Source organism: Schistocerca cancellata, chromosome 2 (genome assembly GCF_023864275.1).
Source record: "Schistocerca cancellata isolate TAMUIC-IGC-003103 chromosome 2, iqSchCanc2.1, whole genome shotgun sequence".
Classification (NCBI taxonomy): Eukaryota; Metazoa; Arthropoda; class Insecta; order Orthoptera; family Acrididae; genus Schistocerca; species Schistocerca cancellata.
In genome coordinates, this window is record NC_064627.1 from 658,795,360 (window position 1) to 658,822,012 (window position 26,653).

Sequence of the window (26,653 nt, forward strand, 5' to 3'; positions counted from 1 at the left end):
ACGCAGGTACCACAACATGCGGTAAAGCATTGTCGGTGGAAAGGAGGATAACTCCATCCCTAGCCGTGACGAAGTAGCGCACAGCGTAGTAGTTCCGCAACGGATCAGAAGTTTTAGCACACAGACGGTCTGGCCAACCCTCCTGAATACAGTGTAAAACCTGGGAGAGGGTAGGGTCAGAACCCGTAGCAGCCGCCAGCCGGTCCCCGGTGATGGGGAATCCGATCACAACCCACTGCTCGGCAACATCCAGGTGGAAACACAAAAGTTCGTCCCTATCGAATGCCATATCAGGACCCATGGGAAGGCGAGACAGTGCATCAGCATTTGCATGTTGAGAAGTCGGCCGGAAATGAATCTTACAATTGAAACGAGACAAGTAAAGAGCCCAACACTGGAGGCGGTGAGCAGTCTTGTCGGGAAGCGACGTTGATGGATGAAACAAGGAACAAGTGGTTTGTAGTCCGTAACAAGATGAAATTTGGATCCATAAAGAAAAACACCAAACTTATGAAGAGCACAAATAATGGCCAAAGCTTCTTTTTCAATTTGAGAATATTTCCGTTGGGCATCTGTGAGCATTTTGGAGGCATAAGCAATGGGTTGTTCAGAACCGTCACAAAAACGGTGCGCAAGGACGGCACCAACCCCTTATTGAGAGGAGTCTGTGACAAGAACGAGATGTTGGCCAGATCGATAAGTAGCCAGGCACAGGCCTGTTTCAGCATAGCCTTACATTTTTGGAAAGCCGCATTGCATGATGCGAACCAATGAAAAGACATGTTTTTATGCAACAGGCGATGCAACGGCTGAGCCACCAAAACCGCAGACGGTAAAAACCTTTGATAGTATGCTATTTTCCCCAAGAAAGCCTACAGTTCCTTAACAGACGTAGGGTGAGGAAGGGCATCGATTGCAGCGACAGTTTGCTGAAGCGGACGAATACCATCCTGAGAGAGTTGGAACCCCAAGTACGTGATAGATAGCTGAAAAAATTGTGATTTCTGAAGATTACACTTAAGACCGGCAGTCAGTAAGACATGAAAAAGTGTGCGGAGATTCTGAAGATGTTCTTCAGCGGTGGAGCCAGTGACAACAATGTCGTCCATGTAATTGATACACCCAGGGACAGGGAGCAATAATTGTCCCAAGAATAGCTGAAAGAGAGCAGGGGCACTGGCAACCCCGAATGGCAATCGTTGGTATTGTTTGAGAGCAAAAGGCGTGTTAAGGACCAGAAACTGCCAGGAGGCAGCGTCGAGAGGAAGTTGATGATAAGCTTCCGACAGATCAATTTTAGAAAAATACTGGCCTCCCGCAAGTTTAGTGAACAATTCTTCAGGTCGGAGCATAGGGTAAGTGTCGATGAGGCATTGAGCATTTATAGTGGCTTTGAAATCGCCACAGAGACGAATATCACCGTTGGGCATAGCAATGACAACAACAGGAGAGGACCACTCAATTGAAGTGACAGGAAGCAAGACCCCTGAAGCAGTGAGACGATCCAGCCCCTGTTTTACCCGATCACGAAGGGAGAACCCAAAAACCCGAAAGGCATCAAAACCAAAAATATTTTCCGCATTACTATGGTTGACCACAAATATGGTAACAGTGCAAACGACAGATATGTAAGATACTTCAGCAGTAAATTGTCCCAAGAAAGAAATCTTCTGTTTATTGTACGCCCGTAATTGCCGAGTGACAGGTGATAGGATTTGAGAACCCAACTGAAGATACGTCTGAGAATTAATGATAGTGGCAGCAGAACCAGTATCCACCTGCATGCGAACATCCTGATCAAGGATTTGGATTGTGAGGAATAACTTCCCTGAAAGGGAAGAAGTGCAATTGACAGACAACACAGAAGCAGAATCAGCATAATGGTCATGAACATCATGTATGCAGTCGGATTTGCAAACGGAAGACACATGATCCTTCTTCTTGCAATTGTGACACACGGCGCAACGTTGGGGACAATCCTTGTGTGAATGTTTCGTAAAACACCGCGGACACGAAGGAAGTTGCCGGGAGTTTTGCTGCAGTTTCTGAGAAGGTTGTTTACGGTTAGGCCTAGGCTGTGAGTGGGAGCGTACTGCGGCCACGTCGGCCGGCGGGGACACGCCACACGCTTCCTCAACATCGCACAGAAGTTGTAATTCCCCAATGTCGCCCCAAGCCTCTATTTGTGCTCCAGCGGCGCGAGAAATTTCAAAAGACTGCACGATGGATAGGACTTCATCTAGAGTCAGATTTGCCAACTGAAGGGCACGTTGCCTCACTTCTTTGTCGGGCGCCGACCGGTTAATAGCATCCCGTACCATGGAATCCACGTAGGATTCTTTGTGAACGTCAGTAACAAATTGACACATTCGACTGAGGTCGTGAAGCTCAGCAGCCGAAGCGCGATAGGATTGATGCGGTTGTTTTTGACAACGATAAAAGGCAACATGAGAGGCTGCCACATGCGTTTGCTTATGAAAATATATGGACAGAAGTGAGCACATTTCAGCAAAGGACAAAGGACAAAGACACAGGATCTTTCAAAGGATCCAATTGCGACAACAACCAATACATTTGAGATGGAATCCATGAAACGAACAGAGACTTACATGTTTGTTCGTCCGTGACATGAAATGCCAAGAAGTGCTGTCGAAGAGGTCTTTCGTAATCAGATCAGTCTTCCGCTGTCTCGTCGTAAGGAGGAAAAGGAGGTATAGACAACGATGAGAAACGGCCTGCATTTGATACCGCGACGAAATCGCGAATCGCCGATGTGAGAAGCATTTGCTGTTCTATGAGACATTGCAATAGCTGCTCTAAAGTAGCCATGGAAACCTGCGGGTCAACAATGAAAAGGAAAAATCCACTACCTCGTTGCCAATTGTTATAACGTCAAGTTGTACACATATATTTCAAAAATGACACAACACTTGTAAGCCACAGGGCAAGTTTACGAAGCAAGACATGTGAACACAGTAACAATCAAATCAACACTGAGTCCAAGTCTGGCAGACGCTGGCCGGCTGCCCACTCAGGTGGCGCGACTGCTGCATGGCTGGCAGACAGCGCCGCATGTAGAGGACGCGCGTAATTGCGCGGTAGCACTTTGAATGATTGGCGAGTCACAACAACAATATTTTAGCAAATTATACATTTAATGACACAGCCAAATTCTCTTTAGACCTAGGTATTTCAGATCACTCTGCTTTGCTTGTTGAATTACTTAAAATAAACAAGATGTTTCATGAAAAGACAGTTCAGTGAAGAAAACATACACTTACTCTGTTGTAGACTGAATGAGGTAAACTGGTCATTACAGCATGAAAGCTCATGTTCAAAAATTTTTGATAAGTTTTTAAACAGCTTTTGACATGTTTTCAATGAAACTTTTCTGCCTGTAGTCTGTCACAGACAGGCAAGTAATAAACTAAAGTTGATTACTACTTGTATAATAATATCTACTAATAGAAAGAGACAGCTACATACTGAGCTGGAATAAAATAACAGTCCTGAGTTCATTAACAATGTTAAATCATATAAAAAAAATTTAGAAAGGTTGTAAAAGTCGCAAAGGAAATGGCACATACTAAATTTATCAACAAGCTCAGAAATAATCCAAGGAAGAATGGACAGTTGTCAAATCTAAACTCAGAATCAATCTTAGCCACTAGGAAATTTCTAAATAAAGATACAAGACAAAATAATTGTAAATCCTGCTCAAATATCAGAAAATTTTAACAATTTTTTTATAATGCTAGCAAAATCTGATGTTGATGTAGATGTAGGCTCCTACCAAAATAATGTACATTTATTTGGGTCAAGTCAGAGCAAGCATCAGAGTCTACAATAACTTTATCTTGGAACTCTTCCATTTGGTCCATGTTTGCATAGAAAAACAACAATATGGGAACTATGAGTCCACAACTTTTTGTTATTTGTTTATTTATTTATTCTCCATAAATGGGGAATAAATAAGTAAACAAATAATAAAAAGTGATTTGCATCAAGGCGGACTCTCAATTCCCATATTGTTGCTAATCAGAGTCTAATTAAATTTGACAAAGTAACAGTAAAAGATGTAGAAAAAACTATGTTCAACCTAAAAAATAAAAATTCTATGGGATGGGATGAAATACCTGCCAAACTCATTGAAGCAGCTTCAAATATAATAGCACACCCACTGTCTAAAATGATTAATAATTCACTTGAAGAAGGTTACTTTCCAGACATTCTAAAATATGTGGAAGTGAAACCATTGTTTAAAAAAGGCTCTAAAGAAGATATGGGAAATTACTGTCCACTGTCCCTTCTTCCTGAGTTTTCTAAAGCATTTGAAATGATCGTTGCAATCCAGATTCAAAATTTTTGTGTCAAATTTAATATAATCTCAAAAAATCAATTTGGCTTCCAAAAAGACAAAAGTACAATTTATGCAATTAATGAGTTCATAAATAAAATTAGTTCTACCTTAGATAAATCACAAAAAGCTGCAGGAATCTTCTGTGTCTTATTCAAAGTATTTGACTGTGTGAATCAGCCCCCATTATTAAAATACGGAATTACAGGCAATGCCTTACGGTGGTGTAAGTCATATTTGAGGGTAGTCATAACATCAGAGAAAGGAAAATATTCCTCGAAATATAGAACTGTCTCACAGAGGGTACCACAAAGATCAATGCTAGGCCCTATAATTTTTCTTTTTTACATAAATGACTTACCCATAAATATAAATCATCACTCAGTACAGATAGAAAATAAAAATGCAGAGGAAATTCCCAAAAATGCCATAAAAACGCAGGATAATCTAGATGTGTGGTTCCATGTAAATGACATAATACTACATATTTCAAAAACACAGCTTATGCAGTTTAAGATAAAACAATAAAAAATAGATGACATTCAGATTATGCAACAAATTATGGAACTGACTGAAGCAGACTGTGTTAATTCTTAGGAATGCAGTTGGACAGAAATCTGTCATGGTCCTCACATAGAGACTATTTAAAAAATAAACTGAACAGCCTGGTATTTGCTATGTTAATCTTAACCAATGTCACTGCCATAGACACGAAAAAGCGTGTATCATAGCTACTTTAAGGCAATAATGACATATAGCACTGTCCTTTGGGGAAATGCTAGCAATTTGACAAAAATATTAACTGTACAGAAAAAGATTATAAGAAACACGTGTAGTTCAAAGACAAGAGAATCTTGTCAGTCAATATTAAGAGATGTAAACATACTAAGTGTTCCCTCAGTGTATCTATATGAAATAATTTTTTTCACAAATAATCATCCAGAATTGTTTGTTCCAAATAACTTCTGGAACAGATTTGAAACTAGAAATAAAGAAAGTTTCATGTTTCCTACACACAGATTCAATCTTTTTGCACAGACCCCACAATATATGGGGATGTAAATATACAATAAGTTACAAAAGACAAATTTTCAAAAGATTAGAACTGATTCAGTAAAAAGAAAATTACATAGCACTCTGGTACAAACATGCTATTACTCTACTGATAAATTTTTTAATGATGATATGACCATTTGAGCAGGATAAAAACTATATATGTGGTGTCCCACTTATCTTGACCACCCTCAATAACTGTTTGTCCAGATGCAAATTATAAAATGTTTCAAATGGTTCAAATGGCTCTGAGCACTATAGGACTGAAAATCTGAGGACTTTGAACTACTTAAACCTAGCTAACCTAAGGACATCACACACATCCATGCCTGAGGCAGGATTTGAACCTGCGACCGTGGCGGATGCGCAGTTCCAGACTGAAGCACCTAGAATTGCTTGGCCACAGCGGCCGGCCAAAATGTCTCTAGCAAATGATCTTCAGCCATCAGAGGGACATCAATCAGCATGGTTGCCTTCATTGTAGCTTTGTTTTTTTTACAAAGATATGAACATCAGTATGACTTTTTAAAATGGCACCCTGTATTTTTTATCTGGTAATTCGTTTCCTCTCCTAAAGACCTATTCAAAAATGTACCACAGTGTACCATTCGCTGAAACACAATGTTATTAATTGCATAACACAACACTGACATTGACACTCCCAGTGCTTAGTGCAGGTACTGGGGATAATGGAACACATCCACATGCTGACGTTGACAGAGGACAAATGTAAACATAAGTAGAATGGAAACGTGTCATTCCGTTAACCATTGTCAGTTGAAGAGTTGTGTGAGTAGAATGTACACCAACGAAGATAAGGTAGAAATGCTATTCATCTATGAGGAATGTAAGTTAGCAGAACAGTAATTGCAATGCTGTTTTCTTATGTATAGATACATTTAGTGCAGTAGTTTAGTCCTTTTAAATACTGTTGTGCAGAGTAGGCATACAGTAAAGGCTGTCCTTCCTACAAACTGCATCGACGTAATGTTTCTGTTATTGTTGTTGTTATAGCTGAAGGTAGGCGAAATGCTATACAGGCAGTAGAACTGTACAGAGAGCAATATCCTGACAAGAACCCACCTTCCTGATGGATGTTTTCTCGTCTTGTTGCGACGCTTCAGGAAACGGGAAGTTTCAACCCACGACAACGCAATCGTCATAGCACTCGCACAGATGAAGCTGCTGAAGTTACTGTTTTTGCTTCCATTGCTACAAATTCATATGTGAGCACATGACAGCTTGAACACGAGACTGGGATTCCTAAAACCAGTTTACATCGTGTTCTTACATGTCACTGGTTGCATCCTTACCATGTACACCTACATCAAGAATTGCTTGGGAATGATTTCCAGAATCGTGTATAGTTCCGTCAGTCAGCACAGCAGCAAATCCTAGCCAACCCAAACTTCTTCTCCAATGTTCTTTTTACTGAACGAATGTTCCTTCAAAACAAAGGACAGGTAAATACAAGGAACATACATTATTGGTATAGTGACAACCCATGATCAGCATCAATGGAGGGTTAACATCTGGTGTGGCATACTGGGTACTACAATTATTGGCCCTTATTTCATCAATGGTAGTCAAAACGGCACAGTGTATGCCAACTTCCTCAAACGAATTCTTCCTACTCTTCTGGATGAAGTGCCGCTAAGAACCAGAATGCTTATGTGGTATCAACATGATGGCTGTCCAGCACATAATGCCTTGGTGCACATCATGTTCTGAACCAAAGGTATGCTGCCAGATGGATTGGTCAAGGAGGAACAGTTACTTGGACTGCTAGGTCTCCTGATTTAAATCTTCTGGACTTTTTTCTTTGGGGAAGCATTAAAGACATTGTCTATTGTGATAGTCCAACAACTACAGAGGACGTACAGGAACATATCATGCTTGCTCGTAATTCTCTTCAGCAGGCAGTAAATAATTCTTTCATTCAACGAGGTGCACCAGTGTATCGGTGTCCAGGGTCACCACTTTGAATACCTCTGAATATTCTACTCCTGGGCAATGGTAAAGGAGAGTGAAAGTCAATTTTGTGTTATGTTTTTACCTGGTTTTTATTTGTTTCCTGACAACCCCAGCAAGTGGACGAGTTTGTGATCCCAGGCTCAAAGTCAATGTTGTGTTATGTAATTAATAACATTGTGTTTCAGTGAATGGTACACTGTGATACATTTTGGAATAGGTCTTTAGGAGAGGAAATGAATTACTGAATAAAAAATACAAGGTGCCATTTAAAAAAGTCATGCCGCTGTTCATATCTTTGTAAAAGACATGTTGTGTTGTTGTGGTCTTCAGTCCTGAGACTGGTTTGATGCAACTCTCCATGCTACTCTATCCTGTGCAAGCTTCTTCATCTCCCAATACTTACTGCAACCTACATCCTTCTGAATCTGCTTAGTGTATTCATGTCTTGGTCTCCCTCTATGATTTTTACCCTCCGTGCTGCCCTCCAATGCTAAATTTGTGATCCCTTGATGCCTCAGAATGTGTCATACCAACTGGTCCCTTCTTCTTGTCAAGTTGTGCCACAAACTCCTCTTCTCCCCAACTCTATTCAATACCTCCTCATAATACTCCGCTCGTGGTCTCGCGGTAGCGTTCTCGCTTCCCGAGCACGGGGTCCCGGGTTCGATTCCCGGCGGGGTCAGGGATTTTCACCTGCCTCGAGATGACTGGGTGTTTGTGTTGTCCTCATCATTTCATCATCATCCAGGAAAGTGGCGAAATTGGACTGAGCAAAGGTTGGGAAATTGTACGGGCGCTGATAACCGCGCTGTTGAGCGCCCCACAAACCAAACATCATCATCATCAAATACCTCATCATTAGTAATGTGATCTACCCATGTATGTAAAAAACATAGCTACAACAAAGGCAATTATGCTGACTGATGTCCCCCCTGACGGCTAAAGAACATTTGCTTGAAACACTTTGAAATTTGCATCTGGACAAACAGTTATTTAGGGTGGTCAAGATAAATGGGACACCCTGTATATTTCTAGTAAATGTTGAATTCCATGTACAACCTATTACAGTTATAAGTTTGATAATTTTCCTGTAAAATAAATAAATGATTTGACATGTATGTTACAAGACAATAAAATTCTGATTCTGAAAATAAAAGACATTAAAGAAATCATGCATGCACTTGAAATTAATCATCTTTCTGTCAAGTACAATTGTCTTTAACTAGCCTAGGCAGAACATTTTAAATACACCTTCTGCTAGTTATAACACGAAATGACAAACAGCGGCAATATTTAATTTTGAAAAACAGGCAGAAAAGAAAGTGTCTTCTATAAAAAAAATCTTTTTGAAATTCAGGATAGTCTCATGAGCATTTCTGTAGAAGTTCCCACTAATCTCTCCCTATCATCACTTCCCTGGATCCATTACATTTTGTTAGTATAATACACATGACCACAATGCTGAGACTACATTTTGACTTAAGCAGAAAATTGTTTGTCACACATAGATTATTATGATGAGCTAATCTTCCTGTACACAAGTTGGTTTGGCATATTTTATATGCTGAGATGGCTCATGAGTGGGACTCTACTACCACCTATTGCCAAACTGTAAAACCTGCTGGTTAATTCAAGTGCTGTAGAATGATGCTAAATTAAGTGAGTTGTTTTACTGACAATGATAAAAATTCACTTTTTAATTTTCCTCTTACTTTTTACTTTGGGATACACATGTCTCATAACCTGCATCATAAATAAGAGGGTCATTGCAAAAGTCATGCCAACTATTTTTTGTCTCAAAACTGGTAATGAATTAAAAAATTATAAAATATGCAGGTGGAAAGTTAGTTTGTATGTAAACATTACATGTAGTGAGGTGGATGAACACACACACTGCCATAAAGATATAGCACAAGAAAAAAATTGAAACAAATTTTATTTCAAATGTGTTTTACTGTCAGTTCCAACAGTACGCAATAGTACATAGCAGGACCTTTTACACCTTAAGAGTCTCTCAAAATAGTCTCCCAATGAATCTATCACACATTGGCAATGCTGTGGAAGACGCCAAATATTCATGGCCTCATCGTGAGTGAATCATCGGACCTCATGCATCACTACTGTGTGTTCAAAAGTATGGTCCACGCAATGGCTCTTTCAGTTTTGGTATGAGGTGATTATCGCGAGATGATAAGTCTGGTAAATATGGTGGATGCTCCAGTACTTCCCATCCTCATCGCGTGAGCAGATTCCGCACACATGCTGTATGGGCTCTCGCATTGTCCTGAAAAACTAATGCGTCATGTAGACGTTCAGGACATTTCTACCAAATAGTCTATCATAGGTGTTTTTGCAGGAATGTGCAAAAAGTAGTATAGTGCATTACAATTTTGCCCATGTGGATTAAAGGGCACAAGATTGTTCCTCTAATGCCACAGGCTATGATGACCATTAACTTGACAGGAGAGAGACTGCAACAAAATTTCGGGCTGTGTGGTGAAACTGAATGATGCCATTCTGTGGACTGGCATATCAGTTCCGGCTCATAGGCCCTGGCCTAAAATTCATATATGGTGGCAATTCTCAAAAGCATAAAGTGCTAGATGCACACAAGAAGTTTCGTAATGTGTCCACTTTTCCACTGCACTTAGTGCTTGAAGCACCCATTTGCAGCAACTTTAGGCGTGTGTAGCCCATTACATAAAATCATGTAGATTATTGTCTTCTCTATACCAGAATTGCGCTGTAATTCCCGCAGTGTATGCCTTCTGTCATTCTCCAAGCATTGGGTGACCTGGGTACGAGCACAGTCCATAGGCACACTCACAGGCCACCCGGATCAGTTGATGTTGGCCATGGCAGATCTGCCACACCTGAATTCATCTACCCACCAAGCAACCATTTGATATGGTAGAGCAGCATTTCTTATCACTTCCACAAGCCCCTCATAGCATTGATGCACATTCCTTCCACGGTGAACTGCAATGTTTATGTATGAGCCCGTTCAAGTCAAGTAACATACATCCTGAATGGTTGCACAACTCACACTGTGATCTCTCTTCACTCTTTGTTCTCCTGGAAAGGACTGCTGTCTAGCATCACATCACATTACTGTGGATTCTGGGGAGACTCCTGATGCCACAGAATGCGTGTAGTCTGTAATGTACTATTGTGTACTGTTGCAACTGACAGTAAAACACATTTGTAATGATAAACTTCCTTTCATTTTTTCTCTTGTGCTATGTCTATACAGTGGTGTATGTGCTCATCCATCTCCCTACACGTAATATTTACATATGAACTAACCTTCAAATGGTTCAAATGGCTCTGAGCACTATGGGACTTAACATCTGAGGTCATCAGTCCCCTAGAACTTAGAACTACTTAAACCTAACTAACCTAAGGACATCACACACATCCATGCCTGAGGCAGGATTCGGACCTGCAACCGTAGCGGATGCGCGGTTCCAGACAAGCGCCCAGAACCGCTCGGCCACACCGGCTGGCAAAACTAACCTTCCATTTGCATATTTCAGAATTTTTTAATTGTTCAGCACCCATGACTGTTGCAATGACCCTCATATGTTTGAGAGCATTTGATTATTTACAGTATTCTCTGGCACGCTTTTGCCTTTTGTTGAAATGATTTTACACCTCTGATCCCCAATAACAGCAGACAATTATGCAGGTTACAATATTTAGCTCATACATTTGTCAAATTAACTATTCCTTGATACCTCAGAATGTGTTCTATTGTTGTTTAAACTATTATCTATTTGTGTTTCAGAATTAGTCTTGCCCTTTGTACTCATAATAATTGTCTCTTCCCATAGTCCTTTGTTCCTATCATAACTGGATAAGAGTAGCAATCCAGTAATGTTGTTGACACCCTACATCACGTACCAGCCCATAAGTAACTAATAATTTGTATTTGCAGCTGTAAGATATTAAATAGAAAGCATTTTTTCTGCCATCAGCTGTATATATTTAAATTTATTCTTGACCAGTTTTAGTTATTTTAACCTCCATCACTGGAAGAAAAATTATACATCTATTGGACCAAAACTGAGAAACATGCGTTTTTGATCTAATTGATGTATAATTTTGCATCCATTAATGATGGTTGAAATACTGAAACCAGTCAAGAATAAATTTAAATATACACAGCGGAAGGCGAGGAAAAAAACTGCTTTCCCATAAGTAACTAACTGGTTGATATGTGGTTTCTAAACCTGATGGCAACAGTGCAGCTGATACACAATCACAGATTGAAAGTCTCCCCAAAAGAGAGAGTCCACATAATTTGGTATTTGCAGAAACTGAGCAAAGACTATGAGAGACCAGAAAGACGCAAGCAGGTACTGTATTTTTTACTTGAAGTTTTTACAAAACTGTAGAATATACATAAAGGAAAGTATGTTTTCTATGCTTGTTACATTCTTCTGTATGTTCAGCAGTACTGTGTGGTACTGACAAATTAACTAATCTTATGAATACTGTCAAACAATGGAAACTCCAGATAGGAATATCAACAATGTAGAAAAAGACAGATTGTTACTTACCATAAAGGATACATGTCAAGTTGCACACAGGCATGATTAAAAGACACATACATAAAACTTTTGGCCACAGCCTACACTGGTAAGAGGGAGTCACACACACCATTCATACACATAAGCAAGCACATATCACACACATACAACTGCCAACTCCAGCATCTCTGCCCGAAATGCAACTATCACAAGAGATGTAAGCAGCAGATAGGGAGAGAAACGAACACTCTCTGGTTGAGTGTAGAGGGACTAGAATGCCAACAAGTGCAGTGTCAGGAGGTTGTGGGGCAGGGAGGTGGGAAAAAGGTGGAAAAATGAGAGGAGTGGAAAAGATGGGCGGCTGCATTGACAGAGGGCAGCAAACACGGTGGGAGATGAGAATGGGGAGGAGATGATGGGACAGAGGGGGTGGGAACTGTAGGGAGAAGGTGTGAGGACAGTATGTTACCATAGGTTGACACCAGGATAATTATAGGAGCCAAGAATTTGTTGTAAGGATAACTCCCATCTGCACAGTTCAGAAAAGTTGGTGATGGAGGGAAGTATCCAGATGGCTCATGTAGTGAAGCAGCCATTGAAATCAAGTGTGTTGTGTTCAGCTGCATGTTGTGCCACGGGGTGTCTACTTTGGACTTGGCCACAGTTTGGTAGTGGCCGTTAATCCTGGTGGATGGCTGGTTGGTTGTAGTCATAGCAATATAAAAAGCTGTGCAATGATTGCAGTAGAGCTGGTAAATGACACGGTTGCTTTCATAGGTGGCCCAGCCCCTGATAGGGATAAACCTGTGACAGGATGGGATAGGAAGTGCTGGGTGGGTAGAATGGGCAGGTTTTGCACACAGGGATATGATCCTTGTGGCAAAGGGTTGGGATTGAGAGTGACATAGGTATGGACTAGGTTGTTGTGGAGGTTGGGTGAGTGACGGAACACACTTTACGAGGGGTGGGAAGTATCTCGGGTAGGATGTCCCTCATTTCAGGGCATCATGATAGGTAATCAAAGACCTGGCGAAGGATGTGGTTCAGTGGTTCCAGTTTGGGGTGGTACAGGGTGATGAAGGGGACACGCCTTTGTGGCTGGTTCTTGGGGGTAGATGGAGCATTGGGGGTGTGAGGAGAAATGGCACAGGGGGATCTGGGGGATAATGCCTGTCTGTGAAGGCCCTGGTGAGACCCTCAGCATACTGAGCAAGGGAGTTTTTGTCACTGCAGATACACTGTCTCTGAGTGTCTGAGTGGTCAGGCAATATGGGAGGGATTTTTGGTGTGAAAGGCATGACAGCTGTTAAAATGCTGGAGCCATCACAGGGAGAGGAGGTCAACATACAGCAAGCTGGGATGAGGAGGACCAAGTGAAGCACATGGGGGAGAAGATGTTGAGATCGTGAATGAACGAAGGTAGGGTGCCTTGGCCCTGAGTCCAGATCATGAAGGTATCATCAATGAACCTGAGCCAGATTGGGGGTCTGGTGTTTTGGGAGGCTAGGAAGGTCACTTCTAGATGACACATAGAAAGGTTGGCATAGGAGGGTGCCATACAAGTACCCATGGCTGTGCTGCAGATTTGTTTATATACAGGGTGTTTCAAAAATGACCGGTATATTTGAAACGGCAATACAAACTAAACGAGCAGCGATAGAAATACACCGTTTGTTGCAATATGCTTGGGACAACAGTACATTTTCAGGCAGACAAACTTTTTAAATTACAGTAGTTACAATTGTCAACAACAGATGGCGCTGCGGTCTGGGAAACTCTATAGTATGATATTTTCCACATATCCACCATGCGTAGCAATAATATGGCGTAGTCTCTGAATGAAATTACCCGAAACCTTTGACAACGTGTCTGGTGGAATGGCTTCACATGCAGATGAGATGTACTGCTTCAGATGTTCAATTGTTTCTGGATTCTGGCGGTACACCTGGTCTTTCAAGTGTCCCCACAGAAAGAAGTCACAGGGGTTCATGTCTGGCGAATAGGGAGACCAATCCACGCCGCCTCCTGTATGTTTCGGATAGCCCAAAGCAATCACACGATCATCGAAATATTCATTCAGGAAATTAAAGACGTCGGCCGTGCGATGTGGCCGGGCACCATCTTGCATAAACCATGAGGTGTTCGCAGTGTCGTCTAAGGCAGTTTGTACCGCCACAAATTCACGAAGAATGTCCAGATAGCGTGATGCAGTAATCGTTTCGGATATGAAAAATGGGCCAATGATTCCTTTGGAAGAAATGGCGGCCCAGACCAGTACTTTTTGAGGATGCAGGGACGATGGGACTGCAACATGGGGCTTTTCGGTTCCCCATATGCGCCAGTTCTGTTTATTGACGAAGCCGTCCAGGTAAAAATAAGCTTTGTCAGTAAACCAAATGCTGCCCACATGCATATCGCCGTCATCAATCCTGTGCACTATATCGTTAGCGAATGTCTCTCGTGCAGCAATGGTAGCGGCGCTGAGGGGTTGCCGCGTTTGAATTTTGTATGGATAGAGGTGTAAACTCTGGCGCATGAGACGATACATGGACGTTGGCGTCATTTGGACCGCAGCTGCAACACGGTGAACGGAAACCCGAGGCCGCTGTTGGATCACCTGCTGCACTAGCTGCGCATTGCCCTCTGTGGTTGCCGTACGCGGTCGCCCTACCTTTCCAGCACGTTCATCCATCACGTTCCCAGGCCGTTGAAATTTTTCAAACAGATCCTTTATTGTATCGCTTTTCGGTCCTTTGGTTACATTAAACCTCCATTGAAAACTTCGTCTTGTTGCAACAACACTGTGTTCTAGGCGGTGGAATTCCAACACCAGAAAAATCCTCTGTTCTAAGGAATAAACCATGTTGTCCACAGCACACTGGCACGTTGTGAACAGCACACGCTTACAGCAGAAAGACGACGTACAGAATGGCGCACCCACAGACTGCGTTGTCTTCTATATCTTTCACATCACTTGCAGCGCCATCTGTTGTTGAAAATTGTAACTACTGTAATTTCGTAAGTTTGTCCGCCTGAAAATGTACTGTTGTCCCAAGCATATTGCAACAAACGGTGTATTTCTATCGCTGCTCGTTTAGTTTTTATTGTCGTTTCAAATATACTGGTCATTTTTGAAACACCCTGTACCTTCCCTTCAAAATAAGAAGCAGTTGTGGGTTAGGATAAAGTTACTATGGTGTTTAAGGAATGAGGTAGTAGATGTGGAGTCTGAAGGATGTTCGGAAAGGTAGAGTTCAATAGTGGTAAGACCATGAGCATGAGGGATGCTGATGTATAGGCAGGTGGTGTCAACAGTGATGAGTAGGAATACAGTAGGTAAAGAGGTGAGGGTAGTAGAGAGTCGGTGAAGGAAGTGGTTGGTGTCTCTGACATGGGAGGCTAGGTTATGGGCAATTGGTTGGAGATGTTGGTCAATGAGAGCCGACATTCTTTCAGTGGGGGCACAATAACCAGCCACAATAGGGCATCCAGGACTGTTGTGTTTGGGGATGTTGGGGAGCTTGTAGAAGGTGGGTGTGCAGAGTGTCATAGGGATGAGATGGGAAATGGATTCAGGATACATGTTTTTGGAAGGGCCTAACACTTTATGCAGGGATTGGAGTTTGTATTGGGCTTCAGGGATAGCATCACTCTGGCAGAGTTTATAGGCAGAGGAGTCAGATAACTAGCAGAGATCTTCTGCCAGGTAATCACTGCAGTTCATAACAACGGTGGTGGAACCTTTGTCTGCAGATAGGATGATTAGGTCAGGAATTGTTTTGAGGTTGTGTATGGCTGTTCTTTCTTCTACTGCAAGGTTGGTATTCTGAGTAAGGGACCTGGGGCAGGATGGTAAGGTTAAGTTGGAGGTAGGGAATTATGAACACTGTTTGGTTTATGCTGAATTTCTGTCCAGTACTAAGTGTCACACGTGGATGCCAGGCAACCACAATCAGTTTGAACAGTTGCATTTGTAGAGGACATTTTGGAACACTAAAGAAGAACCATTCACCAGCACACATGAAGTGACACAAGCATTGTGCACATCTCATGCTAATGTACAGACAGTAGTCTGAGAACAACAGATACACCTACACCAACAACAGAATATCTAGAACAAGTACACTTTCCACAACAGTATTTACTGTGATACACACTCCAGCCACAGTCTTCTTCTTTGGTGTTATTTACTGACAAATGCACATTCACTCAAAACAGCATTGTGAACTTGCACACTACTCATATCTGGATGGAAAAATCCATATGTGAAAGTGACTAAAAGTTCAGTGTGAACATGTGAGCTGGGATAATTTGTAACCAGAATTCCACTGTGACAGAAACACTGAATGCACAGTGGCACTTATTTCGTTACGTGCATCAGTAACATCACCAATATGTAAGCATAGGCTTCCACATTTGTTGTCACTGTCAATAAAATTCTTCTGGGTGTATGATGGCATTGCCAATATGTACAATTCTCCATCATTTCAACCACTGTCAGCACAACACTCAGAGGAACGCCATTTGTAGCAGTGGCTGAAATGCTGGAGATTGTTATACATTGACAATGTGGTCACATATCTAGAAGAATGTTGCTCACATTCAATCAATGAGCTCTCTGCAGTGAAGCTGCATGTCAAAATTATTAGCCCGTTTTGTGACCTGCTGCATGGTGTGATGCTCTTGTTGGATTTTATAATAAAATGTGGAACATTGAGCCATCACCATATCGCAAATATTCTCGAACTCTGATAATCCACAGTATCAAAACCAAAAAATTTCACATTGGTTTCATCTCGAAAAATACTAAGCATTCCACAGGTGCAGTATGTGCATCCACTTTACATTGCTGGCCAAAAGGTTGCGTATATCTAACTAGGATTCCAAACACAACCTGAAGATGGTTTGATGCCACCGTTCTCAGACTTCATGCCACACAGTGCTAGAACTGTTTGTTTCATGGTATAAGTTGCAGCATGCCATACTCACACAACATACTAAACATTGTTGATATTTTTCAATAATCCTGAAATTATATGAAAAATTAAACTATTACCCTTCCAAAGTTGCAGCTTGAACATCATCATCATCATCTTCATCTTCATCATCTTCATCATCATCATCATCTTCACTATTATCAGAGTGTGCTGTGTTATGTCTCACTGGGACTCTCCTTGATGATGAGAGATGAGATGCTCTGTGATCAGCGGTATCTGCCCCCGAAGTACTGGCCTCTTGCAGCTACAACAATATAACAATAATACACATTCTCATAATTTTATATGAAATTTATTCACAATTGTGGAATCTTTCTGATATTAGTTGCATTACGTATGAAGATATCACCTACTGGGGACACACAAAAATTTGTGCCAGACCAGGACTAGAACCTGGATTCGAGTCCCAGTCCAGCACAAATTTTCATGTTGCACCAATAGGTAATATCTTCATACTTAATGTAGCTAATATCAGAAAGATTCCACAACTGTGAAAAAATTTCATAAATTTAGTAAAACTGCAAGATCACCAATGCCTGTTTCTTCAGAAGCTGTTAAAAATAAGTCATATTCTTGTATCTCCCTACTTACATTTTTGTCTTATCCTCACAGAGAAGGAACAGGACTAAGAAGGAGAAACAATTATATCACTCTTATAAAACAGTGTCTAATTTAAATTCTGTTTAACTAACATAAGGCCTAAATATGAGACACATTGTGTTAAGGTTTTCTTTGTGGAGGCCCTGCCTGGATAGATGCAAGTGTTACCATGCCACTTCTGAAATTTGGGAAGGCACAGTGGCCCCAGATCAAATCTGCCTGGCAGATTAATGATGAGGGCTGGTGTGCCGACCAGCCTGGATGTGGGTTCCAGGTGGTTTCTCACTTCTGACTAGGTGCATATCAGACTGGTACTCGCACTCCACCTCAGTTACAAAATTCGCAAACACTTTGGAAAATGTTCTCACACTTTTATGAGGGCTAACACTAGACACAAACAGATAGGGTAAACAAATTCCATCCTGCAGGGGAAGCAGTGATGACAGGAAGAGCATCCATCTGTCCTCTACCATTAATGTCCAGATTAACATGCTGACCCCATAAAGATACGGGATAAGTTTTTCTTTAAGGGTACAACATCAAGAAGTGGTGATTATCCCAGTTTGTATAACAGTGACTTCTCTGGAAGCCTCACACTTTATTTGAGCTAGGGAGAAGTGGGGCCAGTAGCCACTACCGAAGGGGCAGAAGAGTGAAACCTACAAAGATACTTAAAATCACATTTGATAAGAATAAAAATTACACCTGTTTCATAACAGCATCCTTCAATTTCAACTTTTTTAGTTAGGCACCAAGCATTGTGGACTCTTCAACAACTGTTATTTTCGCTGATGACACAAGAATATTGATAAAAGGTCCAGATGTATCCATAATTGACACAACCAGCAGTATAATGGAAAAGGCTTATAATTGATTCGTGGCCAACACCTTAACCCTCTCTTACAAAAACTCATATCATGCAGTTCCAAACAATTAAAAATGATTTACAGGTTCAAGAAGTAGTGAACAGTGGTTGTACACTACTTGAAACTCCATGGACAAAGTTTTTGAGTATCCAGAGATATACTAAATTGAGGTGGCACAAGATGTGGAAAAGTCACCAAAAAAGCTCTGTTCTGCCTGCTCTACACTCAAAAATCTCTCTCACAGTGTTGACTCCCAGAAAAGATTGCTAACATACTTCATATGCTGGCACTCAATTCTGTCCTACTGAATAATCTTCTGTGATGTTGCAGCTAAGATATGTTTATTTTACACAAGCATGCAATAAGATTGTCATGTAATGTTCAACTGAATGTCTTGTACTAGTCTCTTCAGACACCTAGGAATTCTTACACATCAATACATACACTCCTTAATGGTATTTGTTGTTAATAACAGGATGGAATTTTGGATGAAGTCAGTAATTAACTACCACGAGTAGAAACAATTTCCATATACCAGGTGATCAAAAAGTCAGTATAAATTTGTAAACTTAATAAATCACAGAATAATGTAGATAGAGAGGTACAAATTGACACACATGCTTGGAATGACATGAGGTTTTATTAGAACACACACACACACACAAAAAAAAAAAAAAAAAAAAAAAAAAGTTCACAAAATGTCTAACAGATGGCGCTGGACAGCAAAATGTCAGTGACTGTGCATGACAATTATAAAAGGAATTGTAATGAGAGAGAGAATTAGATGCACCAGCAGTCGCAGTATGTTGATGTTACCTGAAAAGGCACTTTTAGTGAAGCTGTATTATCAGAATGGGAAATGGGCTAGTTCAGTGTTACGATCCTATTGCCATAGGAAGGGGATTCGAATGGATAAAGGTCCGTTGACAAATGCAGCTGTAGCGAGAATGATTTCGAAGTTCGAAGCCATGGGTTGTTTAGACCCGTAGTGGCCGACCAAGCACAAGGCGTAATGCTGCTGAGACAGTTCAGGAATAAACGGAGACTGTAGCAGGTTTGTCTATGCATGGGGAAGTCAGCGCTCATGCAGTCGCACATCAGACCGGCATTCCTTACACTACTGTTTGGTTGGCACGTAGGCGTACCCTCCGATGCTTTCCGTACAAAATCCATTGGCATCGTGAACTGTTACCTAGCAATTTAGTGAAGCGTAGGGCATTTGCGGTGTGGGCGTTTCAAAAGATGGCAGAAGATGACGATTGGTTTAGTAACGTGTTGTGGACCGACGAAGCTCATTTCACGCTCTAAGGGTTTGTCAACGCCCACAACTGCAGAATGTGGGCTACCGAAAATCCTAGAACTGTCTTGGAAACTCCACTGCATGACGAGAAAGTCACGGTATGGGTTGGATGTACCACATCTACCATTATCGGGCCTTTTTTCTTTGAGGAAATGCGTGATTCTGGTTTTGTAACTGCTACCATGATGGGTGAGAGGTATGCCGATATGTTACAGAATTGCATCATCCCCAGCCTGGCTGATAAACACCTGCTAGAACGTACTATGTTTATGCAGGATGGCGCTCCACCCCATGTTGCTAGACACGTGAAAGATCTCTTGTGCGCGTCGTTTGGTGATGATCGTGTGCTCAGCCGTCACTTTCGTCATGCTTGGCCTCCCAGGTCCCCAGTCCTTAGTCCGTGCGATTATTGGCTTTGGGGTTACCTGAAGTCGCAAGTGTATTGTGATTGACCAACATCTCTAGGGATGCTGAAAGACAACATCAAACACCAATGCCTCACCATAACTCTGGACATGCTTTACAGTGCTGTTCACAACATTATACCTTGATTACAGCTATTGTTGAGGAATGATGGTGGACATATTGACCATTTCCTGTAAAGAATATCATCTTTGCTTTGTCTTACTTTGTTATGCTAATTATTGCTATTCTGATCAAATTAAGTGCCATCTGTCGGACATTTTTTGAACTTTTGTATTTTTTTGGTTCTAATAAAACCCCATGTCATTCCAAGCATGTGTGTCAATTTGTACCTCTCTATCTACATTATTCCGTGATTTATTCAGTTTTCAAATTTATGCTGACTTTTTGATCACCCGGTACTTTGAAGGTTGTATCAGTGCACCTGCCTAGAGAGGAGGGGCAGGGGGGAGGGGGGGGGGATTTATAAGCACCAAATATTTAAACGTAAAGTGAAAGAATACATCACCTTCTATGATATATCTGAATACTTAAGAATCAGGAATGTAAATTCTGAGTAACTCCAATATTTGTATGAGATAGATACTGATTTTGCCAGTAATGACAGCTATAGTGATCTGTGTAAAATTAACATGCTTTCTTTGAACTATTAGATAATAACATCAGCCGAGTAGTACAGAAGGATCAGCAGTGTCGTTTTCCCAAAGTAGCTGCTTTTCTCCTAACATACATATGATATAAGTAGTAGTAATTATCATAACTATCTGTTTGCGTAGATTACTGCTACTCATAATTTGTTGCTAGTATATTTAAGAAGTATGCAGTTGTTGTTGCTTCTGCCTGTTGCTGCACAACTTGACTTTTCCACATCCCTGAAGGCCCTCTTCCATGATGGTATTGTCAGAACACAATCTGTGAATCAATGAATGAATTTAATTAAAGTTAAGTTGTATGGCATGAACGGCTGGAAGGCCTGAAGGGCAGGTTCAGCCATGTAATTGGAAATGTTTTTCCCATCCTCCATGCTCACAGGCACAATTCCATTGTGAAGTATAACAGTTGTGTCTGGAAGTGAATCTGTTAAATGCAGATGACTGTAATGGTGTGTGTGTGTGTGTGTGTGTGTGTGTGTGTGTGTGTGTGTGTGGGTGGGTGGGTGGGTGTGTAGCATAGTGTCGTGCTCATGTTGAAGATGATTAGAGCAGGGTGAGGATAAAATCTGCTGCTGGCACACACCCTACTCCTCGCAAAGAGTACCAAGGGGGCCATTGAGTTTAACGTTCCCATCCAATGATTGGACTTGCCATCAACAGTGTCACATGCCCTCACTTCATGAGGCACTGTGAAGAGTTTGGAATTTAATGCAGGAAAATGGTGCAAGGACTGGTGATCAGTGACTTTAGTGCATCATGTCTCCTTCCCTTGCCAGCCAAATACTGGCAGAGAAAATTTCATCCACCCCCAGGAGTTGAACTGGTTTACCTCTGAGTCAAGTGCCACTGCACAACTGTGTGTTAGCGACTTTGGCTATAGAGGTGGTAGTGAACGGAATAAAATGCACGAAACTCATCAAAGTTGAGTACCTTTAAGAAATAATGCAATCTGAAATTGGTTTCTACACATGAAATATAACTGTGCAGAAATACAAATCTAAGAGCGTAGGTGTTGTAGTATGACAAAGATTGAGACTATCATACTGTTGTCCTTCCAACTTATGTGATCATAGGTGAGCAGATAATATAATACAGATAATGTGTTATGTCATATGTATACCTAATTTGATTTTAATACATAAGTTGAATAAAAAACATCATCAGTGGCAACCAAAAACTCAAAGACTTCCAGTATAAGGAGTCATCCTCATTCTGCCAATGACGTTGTCAAAGAAGTGGAGGATGGAAGAGTTTCAGGGCAATCTCTTGCCCTTACGAAGGGAAACTGGCCTTAAAATCTGGAAGAAACAGAAATGATCAATGGAAATAGGATGGAGATGGCAATGGAAATCACTGTATTGTGTACCTACAGGACATGTGGCCAGTAAATAAAAGAAGTGTCATGATAATCTCTTTATTGGTTCCAGATTAGTCCCCCATTGGGATCTCTGGAAGGGTATTGCCAAGGGGGAGAGGGGGAAGAGGGGGGGAGGGTAACCATGAGAGAAAGACAGAATAACCAATGAAAAGGTAATATTCTACATGACATGAGTGTGGAATGTCATAAGTTTGGACGTGGTAGGGAAGCTACAAAATTGAGGGGGAGGGGGGGGGGGCGGGAATGGTAACCAAATAACTATTCAAGTTAATGTGTATAGTCTATGGTAATCGAGACTTGTCATCAGACTTTCAGAAAAATACCAGCCAGACAATCCTGAAAACAGAAAGAACAGGTAAAGTGTGATGTTTATTGCACAATTAGCTTAATATCTAAGGCATCAAAGTTGGTAACACGAATAAAATATAGGAGAATGGAAAATAAAATTGAGGAGTTGTTAGAAGGCGGTCAGTTTGGCTTTCAGACAGGTGAAGGCACCAGACTGGTAGTCATGACACTGCTCTTGATAATGGAAGCAAGACTTAAGAAAAATCAAGAGACAGTCATTAGACATGTTGACTCACAAAAAGCAGTCAACAATTTTAAATGGCTTAAGACATTCAAAAACTGTGAGAAAAACAGGAGTAAGCTATAGGGAAAGACAGGTAACGTGCAATTTGTACAAGAATCAAGAGGCAACAATAAGAATGGAAGACAAGAACAAAGAGCTCGGATTAAAAAGGCTGTTGGACAGGGCTGCATTATTTTGCCTCTATTGTTCAGTTTAAACTTCGATGAAGCCATGATGGAAATAAAAGAAATGTTCAAGAGTGGGTTTAAAACTCCTGGTGAATAGAATTCAATGATAAGATTTGCTGATTACATTGTTATCTCAAGTGAAAGTGAAGAAGAGTTACAGGACCTGTTGCATGGAATGAATAGTCTAATGAATACAGAAAATCAACTGAGAGTAAACAGTAAAAAGATATGTAATGAGTAGTGGCACAAATGAGTTTAGCATTAAAGTTAGCATCAAAATTGGTGACTAAAATGTACACGAAATTAAGGAATGCTGCTACTTTGGAAGTAAAATAACACATGATGGGCAAAGCAAGGAGGATATAAAAAGCAGACTAGCACAGGTAAAGAAGGAATTCCTGGCCAAAAGAAGTCTATTAATATCAAACATAGGCCTTAGTTTGAAGAAGAAATTTCTGAGAATGATGTCTGGAGCACAGCATTGTACAGTAGTGAACCATGGACTGTGGGAACACTGGAAAAGAAGAGAATCAAAGCATTTAGATGTGGTGCTATAAAAGGATGCTGACTATTAGGTTGACTGATAAGATAAGGAATGAGACCACCTTGACCTTGCCATAAGCTGCAGTGGTCACAAGAAGACTGTACTGTTCAGGCCTCCATGTTCACTATATTAAAAATGGAAAAATCTAGTGAGCTCAAAAACACACATGATATGATGAGGTTCTGCAGAAACCTTCTAACTGACTTCACCTGCAGCAGCTGCTGTTATATAATATACAGAAAAGTCAAGTTGATATTATATGGAAGTTCCATATAAAATACCTGAAGAATAAATAATTCATGTTTTTCAAATTCTACAGAGTGGTCCAAAACAGTCTGAAAAGCTTTAAGGTGACTGCAGGGTAGGGTAGGATGTGCTGAGAAATAATTGTTAAGGAAAAAATTTGATATGTCCTGCTGTTTATAATTTAATTAGCATTGAAGGTAGCCAATTAGGCCTTTGCACATGCAATTTCAAGCAGCCTGCCAAATATAGATAATGTCAATTGCTCTCATAGCATTGATGATACTGCACGAGACTGCTCAGCATTTGACTTGGGCTTGACCATTGCTACCGTCTGATGTCTAATTTTTGTATTGCTCTCTTGTTTGGCTTTAGGACCAAATGAAGAACACATTTGGTGACATCATCCCTGGCAAGCCACTTGAATCTGCACTCGCAGAAGAACACATGTGGTGACATCATCCCTGGCAAGTCACTTGAATTTGCACTCGCAGTGGCCTGTTTGGTTAACTTCAATGCTAATTAACTCAGAAACAGCACAACAGATTGAATTTTTTTCTTAACAATTATTTAGCAGCACAACCTCTCCTGCAACACCCTTAAAGCTTCTCAGATTGTATCTGACCATCCTGACAAAACATGGAAATGACGCAACCTGTCAATTTTTTTCCTTACAAAAAGGAAAGTTGCCACTCAGCATATAGCGGAGCTGCTGAGTCACAGATAGGTACAACAAAAAGACTGTCACAAATAAAGCTTTCAGCGCACATGGCCTTCATAAAAAATAGATGACCTTCACAAAAATAGATGACACACACACACACGCACAAATGCAACTCACACACATATGACTGCTGTCTCAGGCAACTGTAGCCACACAGTTGTCTGACACTGCAGTCATGTTTGTGTGAGTTGTGTTTGCATAAGTGTGTGTGCGTGTGTGTGTGTATGTGTGTGTGTGTGTGTGTGTGTGTGAGTCATCTATTTTTGACAAAGCCCTTACTTGCCAAAAGCTTTATTTGTGAAAGTCTTTTTGTTGTGCCTATCTGTGACTCAGCATCTTCACTATATGGTGAGTGGCAACTTTCCTCTCCATTGTTAAATTTTTTTCTTAATTATTTCTCGGCACAATCTACTTTGAAACACCCTTATAAGCTTTTCAGACTGTTTCTGACCACCTTTATGGCTCTCGTGAAAATTTTTGGAAGGTTTGTCTGCGTGAAAGCAAAATAATGATGATAAAACTCACTTATAATTCAGCAAATGCACATTAGGTTCTGTTTTAAATGATATAATACCTGTTAGTTCCCACGACAACTGAAAATTGGGGGGGGGGGGGGAGGGGGAGGGGGCAGGAGGGGGGGGGGGAGTTGGAGATGTCTCTGGTATTTAATCACCAAGCAATTTTACATCTGTTTCAACATTCTTATGTTTTTGTTTGCTAAAATCTTCTATATCTTGAAATAACCTGCACCCTATTAATCCCAATGATTTATTACTGAAAAGATATTTAAGAATTCAAAACAGACACTTAGTAAAAATTTGTAGTGTACAATCCAGTAAATATCTAACAATGATCACTATTCAGCATAAAAGGAAAGACTTGTTTGCACAAACATATCGTACATTTTCAGGCAAACACCACACTCTACACCTGTACGTTTGATGAGGTACATTTTGAGTGTCAATCCAGCATTTTCTATGGTTATACGAGTAGAAATGAATGAAAATCATTAATGAGGTAAACTGCAAAATCTCACCTGAATCCCTCAGGAATTCAAAACACATCAAAGCATCAAAAGAATAAAAGTGTAAGAGTCTGTTTACTAATGGAATGAGATGATACGGGTCTCTGCACTATACATATAAGACAATGATGAGCAGTTTAAACTATGCACTTCATCTTCTGTTTAACATAGGCCACAATTCATAACCACTGTTCTCCCATATGAACATATCTTGTGCACTGACTTGATGCTTTTGCTGAACATGAAAGCAGCAGTCAAGGTATTGACTTGCTATCAGGACAAACATGGTTCAAATTCCTATCTGGACATCTAGACTGAATTTTAAATCATTGAGCAAACAGGCCATAGTAACATGGGCAATATTTTCTCCTTCCTTGTAAAATATTAGTAATTGCTCCACCTTCATCACTGATAGGATGTTAATATCTATCTAACTATCCTTTTCCCTTTTTCAGTGCTTCTATCTGCCACAAACACTAAATGGAAATTTGCTTTACTGATTCATGACATGTTAAATTTGGGAGAAAATGTTAAATTTGTAGGACATGGAAATTGATGTGGGAGTAAAATTGGTAAGTAAAGGGCAGAATAAAACCAATGAAGAAATAAACAAACTGAAAGGGAGACAAGAAATTGAAATTCAGGAAATCTTGGAAAAACAGGAACTACAAGATGAAAAACAGCTGAAATGAGTAGGTGATATAGAGGCATAGATGCAGGTAAATATGCAATAGCAAAATTAAGTTACTTTATGCTTAAGTCAAAAAGAACGTTGCCAGCATAAGATAAGTACAACAGATGGAGGAAAAATTTGCAGAGCAAGCAGTAAGTAACAAATTGCACCTAGGAACAAGCTCTGTAAGTGGGCAAACTGCTCTGATAGCAAGAAATGACACTCAAGTCGAATCCACACACAGTTGCAAAAGTTAATAGGTTCCTTCCGGAAGCAAAATTACGCCCTCCATGGATTGTTACCAGAAATATGGAATGATAAGACAAAAAAATTGCTTATGTCACCCAATAAATGAATGACAAAGCATATAACTGGCACAAACACTTGGAAAATACACATTTAATGTGATCTAAATTTGAAAACCTGTTTTTGAATAAAGACTGGCCTACAAGCAACTAGGATTATATATTAAATTCAATATGTATTACCCCCTGTCATCGATCTCATTATGGAACATATAGTGAGTTTCTGGAAAAACTCAAAAGGACTCAGT

The 26,653-nt window shown here is 40.6% G+C and overlaps 1 protein-coding gene across 4 annotated transcripts in view; it reads right to left on the reverse strand.

Moving 5' to 3' along the window:
- The window catches only part of LOC126162341 (intraflagellar transport protein 46 homolog), a 148,007-nt gene that overhangs the window by 86,228 nt on the left and 35,126 nt on the right, over window positions 1–26,653 (reverse strand). For 3 of the 4 annotated variants that reach the window (XM_049918779.1, XM_049918778.1, XM_049918780.1), the window contains one exon: window positions 16,973–17,157. In XM_049918779.1, the coding sequence (XP_049774736.1) occupies window positions 16,973–17,157 (185 nt within the window). Of the gene's footprint in view, window positions 1–16,972; window positions 17,158–24,520; window positions 24,563–26,653 lie in introns of those variants that run through there. The other variant, XM_049918781.1, reaches the window with a different exon arrangement.